Genomic DNA, 24,845 nt, shown 5'->3' with positions numbered 1-24,845 from the left:
GGGGTCTGTGGGTATGGGAGGTGTCGGGGGTCTGTGGGTATCTGATGTGTCAGGTGTCGGGGGTCTGTGGGTATCTGATGTGTCAGGTGTCGGGGGTCTGTGGGTATCGGAGGTGTCGGGGGTCTGTGGGTATCGGAGGTGTCGGGGGTCTGTGGGTATCGGAGGTGTCGGGGGTCTGTGGGTATCGGAGGTGTCAGGTGTCGGGGGTCTGTGGGTATCTGATGTGTCAGGTGTCGGGGGTCTGTGGGTATCTGATGTGTCAGGTGTCGGGGGTCTGTGGGTATCGGAGGTGTCGGGGGTCTGTGGGTATGGGAGGTGTCGGGGGTCTGTGGGTATGGGATGTGTCAGGTGTCGGGGGTCTGTGGGTATCGGAGGTGTCAGGTGTCGGGGGTCTGTGGGTATCGGAGGTGTCAGGTGTCGGGGGTCTGTGGGTATGGGATGTGTCAGGTGTCGGGGGGTCTGTGGGTATCGGATGTGTCAGGTGTCGGGGGTCTGTGGGTATGGGAGGTGTCAGGTGTCGGGGGTCTGTGGGTATCGGATGTGTCAGGTGTCGGGGGTCTGTGGGTATCGGAGGTGTCAGGTGTCGGGGGTCTGTGGGTATCGGATGTGTCAGGTGTCGGGGGTCTGTGGGTATGGGAGGTGTCAGGTGTCAGGGGTCTGTGGGTATGGGATGTGTCAGGTGTCGGGGGTCTCTGGATTCTTATGTATCCCCCCGCTCCTCTCCTCAGACCTCGGCCCAGCAGGCGCTGACTGGCACCATTAACTCCAGCATGCAGGCGGTGAATGCGGCACAGGCCACCCTGGAGGACTTTGATACTCTGCCCCCACTGGGTCAGGACGCGGTGAGTATGACGCTGCACCGTGAGCTCTGCTGCTGGATACATACGTTTCTGTGTACTAAACTAATACCGCATGATGAGTGCGACAGCCGCACCTCCCCCATGTATCGCTGTCACCACTCAGCTGCCCAGGGACATGGCCGCCACCCGCTCCCCCCCCATGTATCACTGTCACCACTCAGCTGCCCAGGGACATGGCCGCCACCCGCTCCCCCCCCATGTATCGCTGTCACCACTCAGCTGCCCAGGGACATGGCCGCCACCCGCTCCCCCCCCATGTATCGCTGTCACCGCTCAGCTGCCCAGGCACATGGTCGCCACCCGCTCCCCCCCCATGTATCGCTGTCACCGCTCAGCTGCCCAGGCACATGGTCGCCACCCGCTCCCCCCCCATGTATCGCTGTCACCGCTCAGCTGCCCAGGGACATGGCCGCCACCCGCTCCCCCCCCATGTATCGCTGTCACCGGTCAGCTGCCCAGGGACATGGCCGCCACCCGCTCCCCCCCCCATGTATCGCTGTCACCGCTCAGCGTCCCAGGGACATGGCCGCCACCCGCTCCCCCCCCATGTATCGCTGTCACCGCTCAGCTGCCCAGAGACATGGCCGCCACCCGCTCCCCCCCCATGTATCGCTGTCACCGGTCAGCTGCCCAGGGACATGGCCGCCACCCGCTCCCCCCCCATGTATCGCTGTCACCGGTCAGCTGCCCAGGGACATGGCCGCCACCCGCTCCCCCCCCATGTATCGCTGTCACCGGTCAGCTGCCCAGGGACATGGCCGCCACCCGCTCCCCCCCATGTATCTCTGTCACCGCCCAGCTGCCCAGAGACATGGCCGCCACCCGCTCCCCCCCCCATGTATCACTGTCACCGCCCAGCTGCCCAGGGACATGGCCGCCACCCGCGCCCCCCCCATGTATCGCTGTCACCGCTCAGCTGCCCAGGGACATGGCCGCCACCCGCTCCCCCCATGTATCACTGTCACCGCTCAGCTGCCCAGAGACATGGCCGCCACCCGCTCCCCCCCCATGTATCACTGTCACCGCTCAGCTGCCCAGGGACATGGCCGCCACCCGCTCCCCCCCCATGTATCACTGTCACCGCTCAGCTGCCCAGGGACATGGCCGCCACCCGCTCCCCCCCCATGTATCTTTGTCACCGCTCAGCTGCCCAGGGACATGGCCGCCACCCCCTCCCCCCCCATGTATCACTGTCACCACTCAGCTGCCCAGGGACATGGCCGCCACCCGCTCTTCCCCCATGTATCGCTGTCACCGCTCAGCTGCCCAGGGACATGGCTGCCACCCGCTCCCCCCCCCCCCCCACACACACGTATCGCTGTCACTGCTCAGCTGCCCAGGGACATGGCCGCCACCCGCTCCCCCCCATGTATCGCTGTCACCGGTCAGCTGCCCAGGGACATGGCCGCCACCCGCTCCCCCCCCATGTATCGCTGTCACCGCTCAGCTGCCCAGGGACATGGCCGCCACCCGCTCCCCCCCATGTATCGCTGTCACCGCTCAGCTGCCCAGGGACATGGCTGCCACCCGCTCCCCCCCCCCCCCCCCCCACACACACACGTATCGCTGTCACCACTCAGCTGCCCAGGGACATGGCTGCCACCCGCTCCCCCCCCCCCACACACACACGTATCGCTGTCACTGCTCAGCTGCCCAGGGACATGGCCGCCACCCGCTCCCCCCCCCATGTATCGCTGTCACCGCTCAGCTGCCCAGGGACATGGCCGCCACCCGCTCCCCCCCATGTATCGCTGTCACCGCTCAGCTGCCCAGGGACATGGCCACCATCCGCTCCCCCCCATGTATCGCTGTCACCGCTCAGCTGCCCAGGGACATGGCCACCATCCGCTCCCCCCCATGTATCGCTGTCACCGCTCAGCTGCCCTCCTTTCCTGCTTGACACCATGTGTGATAAGAGTCATCGTGCTGGGCGTACACGTTACTGATCATCTTGTCTGGTCACTGCAGGCAGCCAAAGCCTGGAGAAAGAACAAGATGGATGAATCCAAGCACGAGATCCATTCCCAGGTGGATGCCATCACTGCCGGGACTGCATCTGTAGTGAACCTGACAGCAGGTGAGAGCCAGGCCAGCACAGGGGGTGTAGCTGTATAGGAGTGTCTGTTACTCTGTACTCTCCTCCATCATACATCCTGAGGAGTCCTCCATTACTGCACAGGGGGTGTAGCTGTATAGGAGTGTTCATTACCCTGTGCTCTTCTCCATCATACATCCTGAGGAGACCTCCATTACAGCACAGGGGGTGTAGCTGTATAGGAGTGTCTGTTACTCTGTACTCTCCTCCATCATACATCCTGAGGAGACCTCCATTACTGCACAGGGGGTGTAGCTGTATAGGAGTGTTCATTACCCTGTGCTCTCCTCCATCATACATCCTGAGGAGACCTCCATTACTGCACAGGGGGTGTAGCTGTATAGGAGTGTCTGTTACTCTGTACTCTCCTCCATCATACATCCTGAGGAGACCTCCATTACTGCACAGGGGGTGTAGCTGTATAGGAGTGTCTGTTACTCTGTACTCTCCTCCATCATACATCCTGAGGAGACCTCCATTACTGCACAGGGGGTGTAGCTGTATAGGAGTGTCCGCTACCCTGTGCTCTTCTCCATCATACATCATAAGGAGACCACAATTACTCCACAGGGGGTGTAGCTGTATAGGAGTGTTCGTTACTCTGCTGTTCTCCATCATACATCCTGAGGAGACCTCCATTATTGCGCAGGGGGTGTAGCTGTATAGGAGTGTCCGTTACTCTGTGCTCTCTTCCATCATACATCCTGAGGAGACCTCCATTACTGCACAGAGGGTGTAGCTGTATAGGAGTGTTCACTACCCTGTGCTCTCCTCCATCATACATCCTGAGGAGTCTTGTATTACTGCACAGAGGGTGTAGCTGTATATGAATGTCCGTTACCCTGTGCTCTCCTCCATCATACATCCTGAGGAGACCTCCATTACTGCACAGAGGGTGTAGCTGTATAGGAGTGTTCACTACCCTCTGCTCTCCTCCATCATACATCCTGAGGAGTCTTGTATTACTGCACAGGGGGTGTAGCTGTATAGGAGTGTCTGTTACTCTGTGCTCTCCTCCATCATACATCCTGAGGAGACCTCCATTACTGCACAGGGGGTGTAGCTGTATATGAATGTCCGTTACCCTGTGCTCTCCTCCATCATACATCCTGAGGAGACCTCCATTACTGCACAGGGGGTGTAGCTGTATAGGAGTGTCTGTTACCCTGTGCTCTTCTCCATCATACATCCTGAGGAGACCTCCATTACTGCACAGGGGGTGTAGCTGTATAGGAGCGTCCGTTACCCTGTGCTCTCCTCCATCATACATCCTGAGGAGACCTCCATTACTGCACAGGTGATGCACAGGGGGGTGAAGCTGTATAGGAGTGTCCGTTACCCTGTGCTCTCCTCCATCATACATCCCGAGGAGACCTCCATTACGGCACAGGGGTTGTAGCTGTATAGGAGCGTCCGTTACCCTGTGCTCTCCTCCATCATACATCCTGAGGAGACCTCCATTATTGCACAGGTGATGCACAGGGGGTGGAGCTGTATAGAAGCGTCAGTTATCCTGTGATTTTCTCAATCATACATCCTGAGGAGACCTCCATTACTGCACAGGGGGTGTAGCTGTATAGGAGTGTCCGTTACCCTGTGATCTTTTCCATCATACATCCTGAGGAGACCTCCATTACTGCACAGAGGGTGTAGCTGTATAGGAGTGTCTGTTATCCTGTGCTCTCCTCCATCATACATCCTGAGGAGTCTTATATTACTGCACAGAGGGTGTAGCTGTATAGGAGTGTCCATTACCCTGTGCTCTTCTCCATCATACATCCTGAGGAGTCTTATATTACTGCACAGGGGGTGTAGCTGTATAGGAGTGTCTGTTACCCTGTGCTCTCCTCCATCATACATCCTGAGGAGACCTCCATTATTGTACAGGGGGTGTAGCTGTATAGGAGTGTCTGTTACTCTGTGCTCTCCTCCATCATACATCCTGAGGAGACCTCCATTATTGTACAGGGGGTGAAGCTGTATAGGAGTGTCCATTACCCTGTGCTCTAATACCTCATACATCCTGAGGAGTCCTCCATTACTGCACAGGGGGTGTAGCTGTATAGGAGTGTCCATTAACCTGTGCTCTTCTCCATCATACATCCTGAGGAGTCTTATATTACTGCACAGGGGGTGTAGCTGTATAGGAGTGTCTGTTATCCTGTGCTCTCCTCCATCATACATCCTGAGGAGACCTCCATTACTGCACAGGGGGTGTAGCTGTATAGGAGTGTCTGTTATCCTGTGCTCTCCTCCATCATACATCCTGAGGAGTCTTATATTACTGCACAGAGGGTGTAGCTGTATAGGAGTGTCTGTTATCCTGTGCTCTCCTCCATCATACATCCTGAGGAGTCCTCCATTACTGCACAGGGGGTGTAGCTGTATAGGAGTGTCCATTACCCTGTGCTCTTCTCCATCATACATCCTGAGGAGTCTTATATTACTGCACAGGGGGTGTAGCTGTATAGGAGTGTCTGTTACTCTGTGCTCTTCTCCATCATACGTCCTGAGGAGTCTTATATTACTGCACAGAGGGTGTAGCTGTATAGGAGTGTCTGTTACTCTGTGCTCTCCTCCATCATACGTCCTGAGGAGTCTTATATTACTGCACAGAGGGTGTAGCTGTATAGGAGTGTCTGTTATCCTGTGCTCTCCTCCATCATACATCCTGGGAGAGCTCCATTACTGCAGATACCACAGTAAATGTCTGTCCCTTAGGCGATCCAGCCGACACGGACTACACGGCCGTGGGATGTGCGGTCACCACGATCTCCTCTAACCTTACGGAGATGTCCCGAGGTGTAAAGCTTCTGGCTGCTCTTATGGAAGATGAAGGAGGGAATGGTAGACAGCTTCTTCATGCTGCCAAGAACCTAGCGGGAGCGGTGTCGGAGCTTCTGAAGACGGCCCAGCCGGCCAGCACAGAGGTGTGTTCAGTATCTATATTGTGGCCGATTCTTGGGCTGTGTTCACACTGTATTCAGTGAAGCCGTACTATGCACTATACGTGTCTCTCACATTGGACGTGTCACGTTTGTGTTGTCAGCCACGACAGGTCCTTCTCCAGGCGGCTGGAAACGTGGGCCAGACCAGTGGGGAATTGCTGCAGCAGATCGGGGAGTGTGACACCGACCCCAGGTTCCAGGTAACTCCTCCCCACAGATTATACCGGGGTCTCCTCCTCCTTCCTCCTCCCCACAGATTATACCGGGGTCTCCTCCTCCTTCCTCCTCTCCACATCTGTAGATTATACCTGGGTCTCCTCCTCCTCCTTCCTCCTCCCCACATCTGTAGATTATACCTGGGTCTCCTCCTCCTTCCTCCTCCCCACATCTGTAGATTATACCCGGGTCTCCTCCTCCTTCCTCCTCTCCACATCTGTAGATTATACCGGGGTCTCCTCCTCCTTCCTCCTCCCCACATCTGTAGATTATACCCGGGTCTCCTCCTCCTTCCTCCTCTCCACATCTGTAGATTATACCTGGGTCTCCTCCTCCTTCCTCCTCCCCACAGCTGTAGATTATACCTGGGTCTCCTCCTCCTTCCTCCTCCCCACAGTTGTAGATTATACCTGGTCTCCTCCTCCTTCCTCCTCCCCACATCTGTAGGTTATACCTGGGTCTCCTCCTTCTCCTTCCTCCTCTCCACATCTGTAGATTATACCGGGGTCTCCTCCTCCTCCCCACAGCTGTAGATTATACCTGGGTCTCCTCCTCCTTCCTCCTCCCCACAGCTGTAGATTATACCGGGGTCTCCTCCTCCTTCCTCCTCTCCACAGCTGTAGATTATACCTGGGTCTCCTCCTCCTCCCCACAGCTGTAGATTATACCTGGGTCTCCTCCTCCTTCCTCCTCTCCACAGCTGTAGATTATACCTGGGTCTCCTCCTCCTCCCCACAGGTGTAGATTATACCTGGGTCTCCTCCTCCTCCCCACATCTGTAGATTATACCCGGGTCTCCTCCTCCTCCTCCCCACAGCTGTAGATTATACCTGGGTCTCCTCCTCCTTCCTCCTCTCCACCTCTGTAGATTATACCTTGGTCTCCTTCCTCCTGCCCACATCTGTAGATTATACCTGGGTCTCCTCCTCCTCTCCACATCTGTAGATTATACCTGGGTCTCCTCCTCCTCCTCCTTCCTCCTCTCCACATCTGTAGATTATACCTAGGTCTCCTCCTCCTTCCTCCTCTCCACATCTGTAGATTATACCTGGGTCTCCTCCTCCTTCCTCCTCCCCACCTCTGTAGATTATACCTGGGTCTCCTCCTCCTTCCTCCTCTCCACATCTGTAGATTATACCTGGGTCTCCTCCTCCTTCCTCCTCTCCACATCTGTAGATTATACCTGGGTCTCCTCCTCCTCCTTCCTCCTCCCCACATCTGTAGATTATACCTGGGTCTCCTCCTCCTCCCCACAGCTGTAGATTATACCGGGGTCTCCTCCTCCTTCCTCCTCTCCACATCTGTAGATTATACCGGGGTCTCCTCCTCCTTCCTCCTCTCCACATCTGTAGATTATACCTGGGTCTCCTTCTCCTTCCTCCTCTCCACATCTGTAGATTATACCTGGGTCTCCTCCTCCTCCTTCCTCATCCCCACATCTGTAGATTATACTGGGGTCTCCTCCTCCTTCCTCCTCCCCACATCTGTAGATTATACCTGGGTCTCCTTCTCCTTCCTCCTCCCCACATCTGTAGATTATACCGGGGTCTCCTTCTCCTTCCTCCTCTCCACATCTGTAGATTATACCTGGGTCTCCTCCTCCTCCTTCCTCCTCCCCACATCTGTAGATTATACCCGGGTCTCCTCCTCCTCCTCCCCACAGCTGTAGATTATACCTGGGTCTCCTCCTCCTTCCTCCTCTCCACCTCTGTAGATTATACCTTGGTCTCCTTCCTCCTGCCCACATCTGTAGATTATACCTGGGTCTCCTCCTTCTCTCCACATCTGTAGATTATACCTGGGTCTCCTCCTCCTCCTCCTTCCTCCTCTCCACATCTGTAGATTATACCTAGGTCTCCTCCTCCTTCCTCCTCTCCACATCTGTAGATTATACCTGGGTCTCCTCCTCCTTCCTCCTCCCCACCTCTGTAGATTATACCTGGGTCTCCTCCTCCTTCCTCCTCTCCACATCTGTAGATTATACCTGGGTCTCCTCCTCCTCCTTCCTCCTCCCCACATCTGTAGATTATACCTGGGTCTCCTCCTCCTCCCCACAGCTGTAGATTATACCGGGGTCTCCTCCTCCTTCCTCCTCTCCACATCTGTAGATTATACCGGGGTCTCCTCCTCCTTCCTCCTCTCCACATCTGTAGATTATACCTGGGTCTCCTTCTCCTTCCTCCTCTCCACATCTGTAGATTATACCTGGGTCTCCTCCTCCTCCTTCCTCATCCCCACATCTGTAGATTATACTGGGGTCTCCTCCTCCTTCCTCCTCCCCACATCTGTAGATTATACCTGGGTCTCCTTCTCCTTCCTCCTCTCCACATCTGTAGATTATACCTGGGTCTCCTCCTCCTTCCTCCTCCCCACAGCTGTAGATTATACCTGGGTCTCCTCCTCCTTCCTCCTCTCCACATCTGTAGATTATACCTGGGTCTCCTTCTCCTTCCTCCTCTCCACATCTGTAGATTATACCTGGGTCTCCTCCTCCTTCCTCATCCCCACATCTGTAGATTATACTGGGGTCTCCTCCTCCTTCCTCCTCCCCACATCTGTAGATTATACCTGGGTCTCCTTCTCCTTCCTCCTCTCCACATCTGTAGATTATACCTGGGTCTCCTTCTCCTTCCTCCTCTCCACATCTGTAGATTATACCGGGGTCTCCTCCTCCTTCCTCCTCCCCACATCTGTAGATTATACCTGGGTCTCCTCCTCCTTCCTCCTCTCCACATCTGTAGATTATACCCGGGTCTCCTCCTCCTTCCTCCTCCCCACAGCTGTAGATTATACCTGGGTCTCCTCCTCCTTCCTCCTCCCCACAGCTGTAGATTATACCGGGGTCTCCTCCTCCTTCCTCCTCCCCACATCTGTAGATTATACCTGGGTCTCCTTCTCCTTCCTCCTCTCCACATCTGTAGATTATACTGGGGTCTCCTCCTCCTTCCTCCTCTCCACATCTGTAGATTATACCGGGGTCTCCTCCTCCTTCCTCCTCTCCACATCTGTAGATTATACCTGGGTCTCCTCCTCCTTCCTCCTCCCCACAGCTGTAGATTATACCTGGGTCTCCTCTTCCTCCCCACAGCTGTAGATTATACCGGGGTCTCCTCCTCCTTCCTCCTCCCCACATCTGTAGATTATACCTGGGTCTCCTCCTCCTTCCTCCTCCCCACATCTGCCATCTAAACTTTTGGTTTCACCTGTTTTATTTTTTTTATATGCTCCAATTATATTGGCCACTCCCATTCATCTTGTGATTAAATGAAGATCACACCTGTGTCTCCTCCTCTTCCTGTATCTTTAGATTACACCTGTGTCTCCTCCTCTTCTTGTAGTTGTAGATTACCCCTGTGTCTCCTCCTCTTCCTGTATCTTTAGATTACCCCTGTGTCTCCTCCTCTTCCTGTATCTTTAGATTACACCTGTGTCTCCTCCTCTTCCTGTATCTTTAGATTACCCCTGTGTCTCCTCCTCTTCCTGTATCTTTAGATTACCCCTGTGTCTCCTCTTCTTGTATCTTTAGATTACCCCTGTGTCTCCTCCTCTTCTTGTAGTTGTAGATTACCCCTGTTTCTCCTCCTCTTCTTGTAGTTGTAGATTACATCTGTGTCTCCTCCTCTTCCTGTATCTTTAGATTACACCTGTGTCTCCTCTTCTTCCTGTATCTTTAGATTACCCCTGTGTCTCCTCCTCTTCCTGTATCTTTAGATTACCCCTGTGTCTCCTCCTCTTCCTGTATCTTTAGATTACCCCTGTGTCTCCTCCTCTTCCTGTATCTTTAGATTATCCCTGTGTCTCCTCCTCTTCTTGTAGTTGTAGATTACCCCTGTTTCTCCTCCTCTTCTTGTAGTTGTAGATTGCCCCTGTGTCTCCTCCTCTTCCTGTATCTTTAGATTACACCTGTGTCTCCTCCTCTTCCTGTATCTTTAGATTACCCCTGTGTCTCCTCCTCTTCCTGTATCTTTAGATTACTCCTGTGTCTCCTCCACTTCTTGTGGTTGTAGATTACCCCTGTGTCTCCTCCTCTTCCTGTATCTTTAGATTACCCCTGTGTCTCCTCCTTTTCCTGTAGTTGTAGATTACCCCTGTGTCTCCTCCTCTTCTTGTAGTTGTAGATTACCCGTGTCTCCTCCTCCTCTTCTTGTAGTTGTAGATTACACCTGTGACTCATCCTCTTCCTGTAGTTGTAGATTACACCTGTGACTCATCCTTTTCCTGTAGTTGTAGATTACACCTGTGACTCATCCTCTTTCTGTAGTTGTAGATTACCCCTGTGTCTCCTCCTTTTCCTGTAGTTGTAGATTACCCCTGTGTCTCCTCCTCCTCTTGTAGTTGTATATTACCCCTGTGTCTCCTCCTCTTCCTGTAGTTGTAGATTACACCTGTGTCTTCTCTCCTGTAGTTGTAGATCAGCCCTGTGTCTCCTCCTCCTTTCTGTAGTTGTAGATTACCCCTGTGTCTTCTCCTCCTCTTCTTGTAGTTGTAGATTACCCCTGTGTCTCCTCCTCTTCCTGTAGTTGTAGATTACCCCTGTGTCTCTTCCTCTGTTTGGAAGTTTAGATTACCTTTAGTATCTTCTCCACTTCCTGAACATGTAGATAACCCCTGTGCCGCCTCCTCTTCCTCTAGATATAGATTACTCCTGTGTCTCCTCCTTTTCCTGTAGTTGTTGATTACCCCTGTGTCTCCTCCTCTTCTTGTGGTGCCACTTCCTCTTTCCATAGAAGTTTATTACCCTCTCGGTGTCTTTCTGTTCCCATAAATGTGTACTATCTTCCGGCCTCCTCCTTTTTCTATAGTTGCATATTACAACTTTGTTTTCTTCTTTTCTAATGCATATTATCTCCTTGTCTCCTCCTCTTCCTGTAGTTGTAGATTTCCCCTTTGTTTCCCTCCTTTTTGTGTTTATGTGTATTATCTCTGTCTCTGCCTTTTCTCTTGTATATTACCCTTGTGCCTCATACTGCTCTTGTGTGTGTATATTACCCTTGTGCCTCATACTGCTCTTGTGTGTGTATATTACCCTTGTGCCTCATACTGCTCTTGTGTGTGTATATTACCCTTGTGCCTCATACTGCTCTTGTGTGTGTATATTACCCTTGCACAGCATCTGCCTTGGGTGTGTGTGTATATTACCCTTGTACAGCATCTGCCTTGTGTGTGTATATTACCCTTGTAAAATATCTGCCTCGTGTGTGTATATTACCCTTGTGCTTCATACTGCTCTTGTGTGTGTATATTACCCTTGTACAGCATCTGCCTTGTGTGTGTATATTACCCTTGTAAAGTATCTGCCTCGTGTGTGTGTATTACCCTTGTGCCTCATACTGCTCTTGTGTGTATATTACCCTTGCACAGCATCTGCCTTGATTGTGTATATTACCCTTGTACAGCATCTGCTTTGTGTGTGTATATTACCCTTGTACAGCATCTGCCTTGTGTGTGTGTGTGTGTGTGTGTGTATATTGCCCTAGTACAGCATCTACCTTTTGTGTGTATATTACCCTTGTAAAGTATCTGCCTCGTATATTACCCTTGTGCCTTGTGCCTAATCTTTCTCTTATGTGTGTGTGTATATTACCCTTGTGCCTAATCTTTCTCTTATGTGTGTGTATATTACCCTTGTGCCTCATCTTCCTCTTGTGTGTGTATATTACCCTTGTGCCTCATCTTCCTCTTGTGTGTGTGTATATTACCCTTGTGCCTCATCTTTCTCTTGTGTGTTTGTGTATTACCCTTGTACAGCATCTGCCTTGTGTGTGTATATTACCCTTGTGTCTAATCTTCCTTGTATGTATGTGTGTGTGTGTATATATATATATATATATATATATATATTGGAATGTCTCCTGAACACGGCCTCTTTCTCCAGTCCTGCGTTTCCATTGATGGATTTCCAGGTCGTTCTATGTTATGTATTGTCCTGTGAGAGGACGCTCCTCCAGACCATTTGTCTATATGTATGTCTATGTGTGTGTATATTACCCTTGTGCCTCATCTTCCTTGTGTGTGTGTGTGTGTGTATATTACCCTTGTGCCTCATCTTCCTCGTGTGTGTGTATATTACCCTTGTGCCTCATCTTCCTCGTGTGTGTGTGTGTATATTACCCTTGTGCCTCATCTTCCTTTTATGTGTGTGTATATTACCCTTGTGCCTCATCTTCCTCTTGTGTGTATATTACCCTTGTGCCTCATTTTCCCCTTGTGTGTGTGTATATTACCCTTGTGCCTCATCTTCCTTTTATATGTGTATATTACCCTTGTGCCTCATCTTCCTCGTGTGTGTGTATATTACCCGTGTGTGTTTATTACTCTTGTGCCTCATCTTCCTCTTGTGTGTGTGTGTGTGTGTGTATGTTACCCTTGTGTCTAATCTTCCTTGTATGTATGTGTGTGTATATATATATATATATTGGAATGTCTCCTGAACACGGCCTCTTTCTCCAGTCCTGCGTTTCCATTGATGGATTTCCAGGTCGTTCTATGTTATGTATTGTCCTGTGAGAGGACGCTCCTCCAGACCATTTGTCTATATGTATGTCTATGTGTGTGTATATTACCCTTGTGCCTCATCTTCCTCGTGTGTGTGTGTATATTACCCTTGTGCCTCATCTTCCTCGTTTGTGTGTGTGTGTATATTACCCTTGTGCCTCATCTTCCTCGTGTGTGTATATTACCCTTGTGCCTCATCTTCCTCGTGTGTGTGTGTGTATATTACCCTTGTGCCTCATCTTCCTTTTATGTGTGTGTATATTACCCTTGTGCCTCATCTTCCTCGTGTGTGTGTGTGTGTATTACCCTTGTGCCTCATCTTCCTCTTGTGTGTATATTACCCTTGTGCCTCATTTTCCTCTTGTGTGTGTGTATATTACCCTTGTGCCTCATCTTCCTTTTATGTGTGTATATTACCCTTGTGCCTCATCTTCCTCGTGTGTGTGTGTATATTACCCGTGTGTGTTTATTACTCTTGTGCCTCATCTTCCTCTTGTGTGTGTGTGTGTGTGTGTATGTTACCCTTGTGTCTAATCTTCCTTGTATGTATGTGTGTGTATATATATATATATATTGGAATGTCTCCTGAACACGGCCTCTTTCTCCAGTCCTGCGTTTCCATTGATGGATTTCCAGGTCGTTCTATGTTATGTATTGTCCTGTGAGAGGACGCTCCTCCAGACCATTTGTCTATATGTATGTCTATGTGTGTGTATATTACCCTTGTGCCTCATCTTCCTCGTGTGTGTGTGTGTATATTACCCTTGTGCCTCATCTTCCTCGTGTGTGTGTGTGTATATTACCCTTGTGCCTCATCTTCCTCGTGTGTGTATATTACCCTTGTGCCTCATCTTCCTCGTGTGTGTGTGTGTGTGTGTGTGTATATTACCCTTGTGCCTCATCTTCCTTTTATGTGTGTGTATATTACCCTTGTGCCTCATCTTCCTCGTGTGTGTGTGTGTGTTTTACCCTTGTGCCTCATCTTCCTCTTGTGTGTATATTACCCTTGTGCCTCATTTTCCTCTTGTGTGTGTGTATATTACCCTTGTGCCTCATCTTCCTTTTATGTGTGTATATTACCCTTGTGCCTCATCTTCCTCGTGTGTGTGTGTGTATATTACCCGTGTGTGTTTATTACTCTTGTGCCTCATCTTCCTCGTGTGTGTGTGTATATTACCCTTGTGCCTCATCTTTCTTTTATGTGTGTGTATATTACCCTTGTGCCTCATCTTCCTCTTGTGTGTGTGTATATTACCCTTGTGCCTCATCTTCCTCGTGTGTGTGTGTGTATTACCCTTGTGCCTCATTTTCCTCTTGTGTGTGTGTATATTACCCTTGTGCCTCATCTTCCTTTTATGTGTGTATATTACCCTTGTGCCTCATCTTCCTTTTATGTGTGTATATTACCCTTGTGCCTCATCTTCCTCGTGTGTGTGTGTGTGTGTGTTTGTGTGTGTGTATTACCCTTGTGCCTCATCTTCCTCTTGTGTGTATATTACCCTTGTGCCTCATTTTCCTCTTGTGTGTGTGTATATTACCCTTGTGCCTCATCTTCCTTTTATGTGTGTATATTACCCTTGTGCCTCATCTTCCTCGTGTGTGTGTGTATATTACCCGTGTGTGTTTATTACTCTTGTGCCTCATCTTCCTCGTGTGTGTGTGTATATTACCCTTGTGCCTCATCTTTCTTTTATGTGTGTGTATATTACCCTTGTGCCTCATCTTCCTCTTGTGTGTGTGTATATTACCCTTGTGCCTCATCTTCCTCGTGTGTGTGTGTGTATTACCCTTGTGCCTCATTTTCCTCTTGTGTGTGTGTGTATATTACCCTTGTGCCTCATCTTCCTTTTATGTGTGTATATTACCCTTGTGCCTCATCTTCCTTTTATGTGTGTATATTACCCTTGTGCCTCATCTTCCTTTTATGTGTGTATATTACCCTTGTGCCTCATCTTCCTCGTGTGTGTGTGTGTGTGTTTGTGTGTGTGTATTACCCTTGTGCCTCATCTTCCTCGTGTGTGTGTGTGTGTGTGTATTACCCTTGTGCCTCATTTTCCTCTTGTGTGTGTGTATATTACCCTTGTGCCTCATCTTCCTTTTATGTGTGTATATTACCCTTGTGCCTCATCTTCCTCGTGTGTGTGTATATTACCCTTGTGCCTCATCTTCCTCGTGTGTTTGTTTATTACCCTTGTGCCTCATCTTCCTCGTGTGTGTGTATATTACCCTTGTGCCTCATCTTCCTTTTATGTGTGTATATTACCCTTGTGCCTCATCTTCCTTTTATGTGTGTGTATATTACCCTTGTGCCTCATCTTCCTCGTGTGTGTGTATATTACCCTTGTGCCTCATCTTCCTTTTATGTGTATGTATATTACCATTGTGCCTCATCTTCCTTTTATGTGTATGTATATGACCATTGTGCCTCATCTTCTTGTCTGTGTGTGTATATTACCCTTGTGCCTCATCTTCCTTTTATGTGTATGTATATTACCATTGTGCCTCATCTTCCTTTTATGTGTGTATATTACCCTTGTGCCTCATCTTCTTGTGTGTGTGTATATTACCCTTGTGCCTCATCTTCCTCTTATGTGTGTGTATATTACCCTTGTGCCTCATCTTCCTCGTGTGTGTATATTACCCATGTGCCTCATCTTCCTCTTATGTGTATGTATATGACCATTGTGCCTCATCTTCTTGTGTGTGTGTATATTACCCTTGTGCCTCATCTTCCTCTTATGTGTGTGTATATTACCCTTGTGCCTCATCTTCCTCGTGTGTGTATATTACCCATGTGCCTCATCTTCCTCTTATGTGTATGTATTTTACCATTGTGCCTCATCTTCTTGTGTATGTGTATATTACCCTTGTGCCTCATCTTCCTCTTATGTGTGTGTATATTACCCTTGTGCCTCATCTTCCTCTTATGTGTGTGTATATTACCCTTGTGCCTCATCTTCCTCTTATGTGTGTATATTACCCTTGTGCCTCATCTTCCTCTTGTGTGTGTATATTACCCTTGTGCCTCATCTTCTTTGTATGTGTGTGTATATTACCCTTGTGCCTCATCTTCCTCTTATGTGTGTATATTACCCTTGTGCCTCATCTTCCTCTTATGTGTGTGTATATTACCCTTTTGCCTCATCTTCCTCTTATGTGTGTGTATATTACCCTTGTGCCTCATCTTCCTCTTATGTGTGTATATTACCCTTGTGCCTCATCTTCCTCTTGTGTGTGTATATTACCCTTGTGCCTCATCTTCCTCTTGTATGTGTATTACCCTTGTAGAGCATCTGCCTTGTGTATATATTACCCTTGTGCCTCATCTTCCTCTAATGTGTGTATATTACCCTTGTGCCTCATCTTCCTCTTATGTGTGTATATTACCCTTGTGCTTCATCTTCCTCTTGTGTGTGTATATTACCCTTGTGCCTCATCTTCTTTGTATGTGTGTGTATATTACCCTTGTGCCTCATCTTCCTCTTATGTGTGTATATTACCCTTGTGCCTCATCTTCCTCTTATGTGTGTGTATATTACCCTTTTGCCTCATCTTCCTTTTATTTGTGTGTATATTACCCTTGTGCCTCATCTTCCTTTTATTTGTGTGTATATTACCCTTGTGCCTCATCTTCCTTTTATTTGTGTGTATATTACCCTTGTGCCTCATCTTCCTCTGATGTGTGTATATTACACTTGTGCCTTATCTTCCTCTTGTGTGTGTGTGTGTGTGTATATTACCCTTGTCCCTTATCATAGTCCTGTGAGAGGACGCACCTCCAGACCATTTGTCTATGTGTGTGTATAGTATAATATATATATATATATATATCGTGTGTTCCTCCACTTGTTTCTGTAATTGTAAATTGCTTGGGTTCTTACGTTTTTTGTGGGTTCCTACAGATGTCGGCAGCCAGAGCCACCCGCACTCTCAGCACAATGTCTGATCAGAGAACGGTAACGCCACGAACTTGTTTGTGGTTATTTGCTCTCTTAGCTTCTTGGTGTTGGGTCTTGGCTCCAATCATTGAAGGGTTAATCTGAAATCTTTGATTATTGTGGTGATTAATGACTTGTGGGTCTGATTCCGGGTGATTCTGCCTCCTCTTGCTTGGTTTGAACACTGTCACTGGGGCCCTGTTGGTCTTCACCTGGATTCTGGAGGTAGTCAGGACAGGTTCTATAGACCCTGATAAAGAATTCATGGGGGGGGGGGGGGGTTCTTCTGTTCAGGATCCGGAGTGCAGAGAGTTATTACTGTCACAGAGAATGGACATTGTGTGTAGTTCTTCATCTCACCTCTGGGGGTGCTGCAGGGAGCTCCTACACTCAGGTTTCTCACAGATTAAAAATAAACTGATCAGTGGGTTTGTCTAATAAGTGAGGATTGTGCATAGCCGAGGCCGTGTGGATTTAGCGGACTACCTTAGTCCGACTATCTTCAGGATATGGCATAACTGACTGCAGGGAGGGGACGGCCTGATGGCAGGAGGCTGCAGGGAGGGGACGGCCTGATGGCAGGAGGCTGCAGGGAGCGATCGGCCTGATGGCAGGAGGCTGCAGGGAGCGATCGGCCTGATGGCAGGAGGCTGCAGGGAGCGATCGGCCTGATGGCAGGAGGCTGCAGGGAGGGGACGGCCTGATGGCAGGAGGCTGCAGGGAGGGGACGGCCTGATGGCAGGAGGCTGCAGGGAGCGATCGGCCTGATGGCAGGAGGCTGCAGGGAGGGGACGGACTGATGGCAGGAGGCTGCACGGAGGGGACGGACTGATGGCAGGAGGCTGCAGGGAGCGATCGGCCTGATGGCAGGAGGCTGCAGGGAGGGGACGGCCTGATGGCAGGAGGCTGCAGGGAGGGGAAGGCCTGATGGCAGGAGGCTGCAGGGAGGGGACGGCCTGATGGCAGGAGGCTGCAGGGAGGGGACGGCCTGATGGCAGGAGGCTGCAGGGAGGGGACGGCCTGATGGCAGGAGGCTGCAGGGAGGGGACGGCCTGATGGCAGGAGGCTGCAGGGTGGGGACGGCCTGATGGCAGGAGGCTGCAGGGAGGGGACGGCCTGATGGCAGGAGGCTGCAGGGAGCGATCGGCCTGATGGCAGGAGGCTGCAGGGAGGGGACGGCCTGATGGCAGGAGGCTGCAGGGAGGGGACGGCCTGATGGCAGGAGGCTGCAGGGAGGGGACGGCCTGATGGCAGGAGGCTGCAGGGAGGGGACGGCCTGATGGCAGGAGGCTGCAGGGAGGGGACGGCCTGATGGCAGGAGGCTGCAGGGAGGGGACGGCCTGATGGCAGGAGACTGTCCTCTTCCTTCTTCCTCCTCTTCTTCTTTTTCCTCCTCCTCCTCTTCTTCTTTTTCCTCCTCTTCTTCTTTTTCCTCCTCCTCCTCTTCTTCTTTTTCCTCCTCTTCTTCTTTTTCCTCCTCCTCCTCTTCTTCTTTTTCCTCCTCTTCTTCTTTTTCCTCCTCCTCCTCTTCTTCTTTTTCCTCCTCTTCTTCTTTTTCCTCCTCCTCCTCTTCTTCTTTTTCCTCCTCCTCCTCCTCTTCTTTCTCCTCCTCCTCTTCTTTCTCCTCCTCCTCCTCTTCTTTCTCCTCCTCCTCCTCTTCTTTCTCCTCCTCCTCCTCTTCTTTCTCCTCCTCCTCCTCTTCTTTCTCCTCCTCCTCTTCTTTCTCCTCCTCCTCTTCTTTCTCTTCCTCCTCTTCTTTCTCCTCCTCCTCTTCTTCTTCATCCTCTTTCTCTTCATCCTCCTACTCTTCATCCTCCTCTTTCTCTTCCTCCTCCTCCTTCTCCTCCTCTTTATCCTCCTCCTCCCCCTTCTTCCTTCTCCTCTTCCTCTTCCTCCCTCTTCTCCTCTTCCTTCTCCTCTTTATCCTCTTCCTCTTCTTCCTCCTCTTCCTCTTCCTCCTCCTCCTCCTCTTCCTCCTCCTCCTCTTTATCCTCTTCCTCCTCCTCCCCCTTCTTCCTTCTCCTCTTCCTCCTTCTTCTCCTCTTCCTTCTCCTCTTTATCCTCTTCCTCCTTCTTCCTTCCCCTTTTCCTCTTTCTCCTCTTCCTCCTTCTTCCTTCCCCTTTTCCTCTTTATCCTCTTCCTCCTTCTTCCTTCCCCTTTTCCTCTTTATCCTCTTCCTCCTTCTTCCTTCCCCTCTTCCTCTTTCTCCTCTTCCTCTTTCTCCTCTTCCTCCTTCTCCTCTTCCTCCTTCTCTTCCTCTTTATCCTCTTCCTCCTCCTCTTCCTTTGGAGGCTTTTCGGACTCCTGATGCATTGTGGTGGATTAGAAGTGATGTACTATGGCTCTGATCCCGTGTCTCGTTCTCGTCTTCTTTGAGGATCAGCACATGACTTGTATCCCTTGTGACTTTCACAGGACATGCTGATGCAGTTGGCTAAAGCGGTGGCAAGTGCGGCGGCGGCTCTAGTGCTGAAGGCAAAGAATGTGGCTGAGCGGACGGATGACCCGGTGCAGCAGGCTCAGGTTATAGCTGCCGCCACCCAGTGCGCTCTGTCCACATCCCAGCTGGTGGCGTGTACTAAGGTAGGTGAGGCGGGATGAGGCGGTGGTGGGGTAGTAACCTTCTGTGACCTCACTAACCCTTATCCTTACAGGTTGTGGCCCCCACCATCAGCTCCCCTGTCTGCCAGCAACAACTCACAGAGGCCGGAAAGCAGGTGGCCAAGTCTGTGGAGGGCTGTGTGGAGTCCTCCAAGGAGTCCACCTCCGATCCTGAGTTGCTGAAGGCTGTAGGCATCGCTGCGGCTGCCGTGACCCAGGCGCTCAATGACTTATTACAGCACATAAAGAACAACGCGTCGGGGGCGCCCCCCACTGGACGATACGACCAAGCCACAGACACCATCCTGAATGTGACCGAGAACATCTTCAGCTCCATGGGTGATGCCGGTGAGTGCAGGACGACGCCAGGAAAACACAAAGCACTGGATCAAATAAGACTGTCAGGAGTAGATCCCAAAGGTGCTACAGGTGTAGGCAGGAGCAATGGATCCAGGAGATCCCAAAGATGTTACAGGTGCAAGCAGGGGGCACTGGATCCAGGAGACCCCAAAGGTGTTACAGGTGTAGGCAGGAGCAATGGATCCAGGAGATCCCAAAGGTGTTACAGGTGCAGGCAGTGGGCACTGGATACAGGAGATCACAAAGGTGTTACAGGTGTAGGCAGGAGCAATGGATCCAGGAGATCACAAAGGTGTTACAGTGGCAGACAGGGGGCACTGGATCCAGGAGATCCCAAAGGTGCTACAGGTGTAGGCAGGAGCAATGGATCCAGGAGATCACAAAAGTGTTACAGTGGCAGACGGGGCACTGGATCCAGGAGATCCCAAAGGTGTTACAGATGCAGACGGGGCACTGGATCCAGGAGATAGAAACATAGAAGATTGTGTTACAGGTGCAGACAGGAGCACTGGATCCAGGAGATCCCAAAGGTGTTACAGGTGCAGACGGGCACTGGATCCAGGAGATCCCAAAGGTGTTACAGGTGCAGACAGGAGCCCTAGATACAGGAGGTCCCAAAGGTGTTACAGGTGCAGACGGGCACTGAATCCAGGAGATCCCAAAGGTGTTACAGGTGCAGACAGGGGGCACTGGATCCAGGAGATCCCAAAGATGTTGCAGGTGCAGACAGGGGGGACACTGGATCCAGGAGATCCCAAAGATGTTACAGGTGCAGACAGGAGCATTGGATCCAGGAGATCCCAAAGGTGTTATAGATGCAGACAAGTGGCACTGGATCCAGGAGATCCCAAAGGTGTTATAGGTGCAGACAGGAGCATTGGATCCATGAGATCCCAACGGTGTTACAGGTGCAGACAGGGGGGCACTGAATCCAGGAGATCCCAGAGGTGTTATAGGTGCAAAGAGGGGACCCTGGATCCAGGAGACAAAGGTGTTTTAGGTGCAGACAGGGGGCACTGGATTTAGAACATTCCAAAGGTGTTATAGATGCAGACAGGAGCACTGGATCCAGGAGATCCCAAATGTGTTACAGGTGCAGAGAGGGGACACAGTATCCAGGAGATCCCAAAGGTGTTATAGATGCAGACAGGGGGGCACTGGATCCAGGAGATCCCAAAGGTGTTATAGGTGCAGACAGGAGCATTGGATCCATGAGATCCCAACGGTGTTACAGGTGCAGACAGGAGCAGTGGATCCAGGAGATCCCAAAGGTGTTACAGGTGCAGACAGGGGGGCACTGAATCCAGGAGATCCCAGAGGTGTTATAGGTGCAAAGAGGGGACCCTGGATCCAGGAGACAAAGGTGTTTTAGGTGCAGACAGGGGGCACTGGATTTAGAACATTCCAAAGGTGTTATAGATGCAGACAGGAGCACTGGATCCAGGAGATCCCAAACGTGTTACAGGTGCAGAGAGGGGACACAGTATCCAGGAGATCCCAAAGGTGTTATAGATGCAGACAGGGGGGCACTGGATCCAGGAGATCCCAAAGGTGTTATAGGTGCAGACAGGAGCATTGGATCCATGAGATCCCAACGGTGTTACAGGTGCAGACAGGAGCAGTGGATCCAGGAGATCTCAAAGGTGTTGCAGGTGCAGACAGGGGGGCACTGAATCCAGGAGATCCCAGAGGTGTTATAGGTGCAAAGAGGGGACCCTGGATCCAGGAGACAAAGGTGTTTTAGGTGCAGACAGGGGGCACTGGATTTAGAACATTCCAAAGGTGTTATAGATGCAGACAGGAGCACTGGATCCAGGAGATCCCAAACGTGTTACAGGTGCAGAGAGGGGACACTGTATCCAGGAGATCCCAAAGGTGTTATAGATGCAGACAGGGGGGCACTGGATCCAGGAGATCCCAAACGTGGTACAGCTGCAGAGAAGGGGCACCGGATCCAGTAATAGGTGCAGACAGAGGGCACCAGATCCAGTAATTGGTGCAGATGGGGGGCACCGGATCCAGTAATTGGTGCAGATGGGGGGCAGCGGATCCAGTAATTGGTGCAGATTGGGGGCACCGGATCCAGTAATTGGTGCAGATTGGGGGCACCGGATCCAGTAATTGGTGCAGATTGGGGGCACCGGATCCAGTAATAGGGGCAGATGGGGGGGCACCGGATCCAGTAATAGGGGAAGATGGGGGGGGGGCACCGGATTCAGTAATAGGGGCAGATGGGGGGGCACCGGATCCAGTAATAGGTGCAGATGGGGGGGCTACCATACGAGGGGCACTGGATCCAGTAAAAGGTGCAGATGGGGGGCACCATACGGGGGGCACTGGATCCAGTAAAAGGTGCAGATGGGGCTCACCGGATCCAGTAATAGGTGCAGACGGGGGGCACCTGATCCAGTAATTGGTGCAGATGGGGGGGCACCATGCAGGGGGGCACTGGTTCCAGTAATAGGTGGAGATGGGGGACACCATACGGGGGGCACCGGAAGCCAGTAATAGGTGCTGATGGGGGGCACCGGATCCAGTAATAGGTGCAGATGGGGGGGCTACCATACGAGGGGCACCGGTTCCAGTAATAGGTGCAGATGGGGGGGCTACCATACGAGGGGCACCGGATCCAGTAATAGGTGCAGATGGGGGGGGGGCACCGGACCCAGTAATAGGTGCAGACGGGGGGCACCGGACCCAGTAATAGGTGCAGACTGGGGGGGCACCATACGGGGGGCACTGGTTTCAGTAATAGGTGCAGAGGGGGGGCACCTGATCCAGTAATTGGTGCAGATGGGGGGGGCACCGGATCCAGTAATAGGTGCAGATGGGTGGGGGGCACTGGATCCAGTAATAGGTACAGATGGGGGGGCACCATATGGGGGGCACCGGATCCAGTAATAGGTGCAGATGGGGGGGGCACTGGATCCAGTAATAGGTGCAGATTGGGGGGGGCACTGGATCCAGTAATAGGTGCAGATGGGGGGGGGGGCACTGGATCCAGTAATAGGTGCAGATGGGGGGGGCACAGGATCCAGTAATAGGTGCAGATGGGGGGGCACTGGATCCAGTAATAGGTGCAGATGGGGGGGACCGGATCCAGTAATAGGTGCAGATGGGGGGGGGGGGGGGGGCAAAGGAACCAGTAATAGATGCAGATGGGGGGGGGGCACTGGATCCAGTAATAGGTGCAGATGGGGGGGCACTGGATCCAGTAATAGGTGCAGATGGGGGGGCACCATACGGGGGGCACCGGATCCAGTAATAGGTGCAGATGGGGGGGCACCATACGGGGGCACCGGATCCAGTAATAGGTGCAGATGGGGGGGCACTGGATCCAGTAAGAGGTGCAGATGGGGGGGGCACCATACGGGGGCACGGATCCAGTAATAGGTGCAGATGGGGGGCACCGAATCCAGTAATAGGTGCATATAGGGGGGCACCATACGGGGGCACCGGATCCAGTAATAGGTGCAGATGGGGGGGGGGCACTGGATCCAGTAATTGGTGCAGATGGGGGGGGGCACTGGATCCAGTAAGAGGTGCAGAGGGGGGGGGGGGGCCCTAGATCCAGTAAGAGGTGCAGATGGGGGGGGCACCATACGGGGGGCACCGGATCCAGTAATAGGTGCAGATGGGGGGGGGGGGGCACTGGATCCAGTAATAGGTGCAGATGGGGGGGGGCACTGGATCCAGTAATAGGTGCAGATGGGGGGCACCAGATCCAGTAATAGGTGCAGATGGGGAGGCACCATACGGGGGCACCGGATCCAGTAAAAGGTGCAGATGGGGGGGGGGGGGCGGTACTGGATCCAGTAATAGGTGCAGATGGGGGGGCACCATACGGGGGTGCACCGGATCCAGTAATAGGTGCAGATGGGGGGGGGGGCACCAGATCCAGTAATAGGTGCAGATGGGGGGCACCATACGGGGGTGCACCGGATCCAGTAATAGGTGCAGATGGGGGGGGGCACCAGATCCAGTAATAGGTGCAGATGGGGGGGCACCATACGGGGGGTACCGGCTCCAGTAATAGGTGCAGATGGGGGGGGGGGGGGGGGGGCGCACTGGATCCAATAATAGGTGCAGATGGGGGGGGGGGCACTGGATCCAGTAATAGGTGCAGATGGGGGGGCACCAGATCCAGTAAAAGGTGCAGATGGGGGGGCACCATACGGGGGGCACCGGATCCAGTAAAAGGTGCAGATGGGGGGGGGGGCACCGGATCCAGTAATAGGTGCAGATGGGGGGGGCACCATACGGGGGGCACTAGATCCAGTAATAGGTGCAGATGGGGGGGGGGGGCCACTGGATCTAGTAATAGGTTCAGATGGGGGGGGGCACTTGATCCAGTAATAGGTGCAGATGGGGGGGGGGGCTTTGGATCCAGTAATAGGTGCAGATGGGGGGGGGGACTGGATCCAGTAATAGGTGCAGATGGGGGGGCACTGGATCCAGTAATAGGTGCAGATGGGGGGGGGGGGCACTGTATCCAGTAATAGGTGCAGATGGGGGGGCACTGGATCCAGTAATAGGTGCAGAAGGGGGGGCACAATACGGGGGGCACCGGATCCAGTAAAAGGTGCAGAGGGGGGGGGGGGCACTGGATCCAGTAATAGGTGCAGATGGGGGGGCACCATACGGGGGGCGCTGGATCCAGTAATAGGTGCAGACGGGGGGCACCATACGGGGGGCACCGGATCCAGTAATAGGTGCAGACGGGGGGCACAATACGGGGGGCACCGGATCCAGTAAAAGGTGCAGATGGGGGGGCCACTGGATCCAGTAATAGGTGCAGATGGGGGGGGCACCATACGGGGGGCACCGGATCCAGTAATAGGTGCAGATGGGGGGGGGGGCACTGGATCCAGTAATAGGAGCAGAAGGGGGGGCACAATACGGGGGGCACCAGATCCAGTAAAAGGTGCAGATGGGGGAGGGGGGGCATCGGATCCAGTAATAGGTGCAGATGGGGGGGCACCATACGGGGGGCACCGGATCCAGTAATAGGTGCAGATGGGGGGGCACCACACGGGGGGCACTGGATCCAGTAATAGGTGCAGATGGGGGGGGGGGGGGCACTGGATCCAGTAATAGGTGCAGATGGGGGGGCACCATACGGGGGGCACTGGATCCAGTAATAGGTGCAGATGGGGGGCACCGGATCCAGTAAAAGGTGCAGATGGGGGGGCACAATACGGGGGGCACCGGATCCAGTAAAAGGTGCAGATGGGGGGGCACTGGATCCAGTAATAGGTGCAGGTGGGGGGGGGCACTGGATCCAGTAATAGGTGCAGATGGGGGGGGGGGGGGGGGGGGGGGGGGGGGGGG

At 52.4% G+C, this 24,845-nt stretch overlaps 1 protein-coding gene across 1 annotated transcript in view; it reads left to right on the top strand.

Annotated features, from left to right (window-relative positions):
• TLN1 (talin 1) overlaps nt 1–24,845 on the top strand; it is a 124,296-nt gene that overhangs the window by 70,502 nt on the left and 28,949 nt on the right. The window contains exons 14-20 of the mRNA XM_069963679.1: nt 729–842; nt 2,829–2,937; nt 5,677–5,885; nt 6,005–6,103; nt 16,517–16,570; nt 18,969–19,136; nt 19,208–19,585. Coding sequence (XP_069819780.1) covers nt 729–842; nt 2,829–2,937; nt 5,677–5,885; nt 6,005–6,103; nt 16,517–16,570; nt 18,969–19,136; nt 19,208–19,585 — 1,131 coding nt within the window. The remainder of the gene's footprint in view (nt 1–728; nt 843–2,828; nt 2,938–5,676; nt 5,886–6,004; nt 6,104–16,516; nt 16,571–18,968; nt 19,137–19,207; nt 19,586–24,845) is intronic.

Source organism: Dendropsophus ebraccatus, chromosome 3 (genome assembly GCF_027789765.1).
Source record: "Dendropsophus ebraccatus isolate aDenEbr1 chromosome 3, aDenEbr1.pat, whole genome shotgun sequence".
In the NCBI taxonomy this organism is placed as follows: domain Eukaryota; kingdom Metazoa; phylum Chordata; class Amphibia; order Anura; family Hylidae; genus Dendropsophus; species Dendropsophus ebraccatus.
This window is presented reverse-complemented; position numbering and strand designations above follow the sequence as displayed.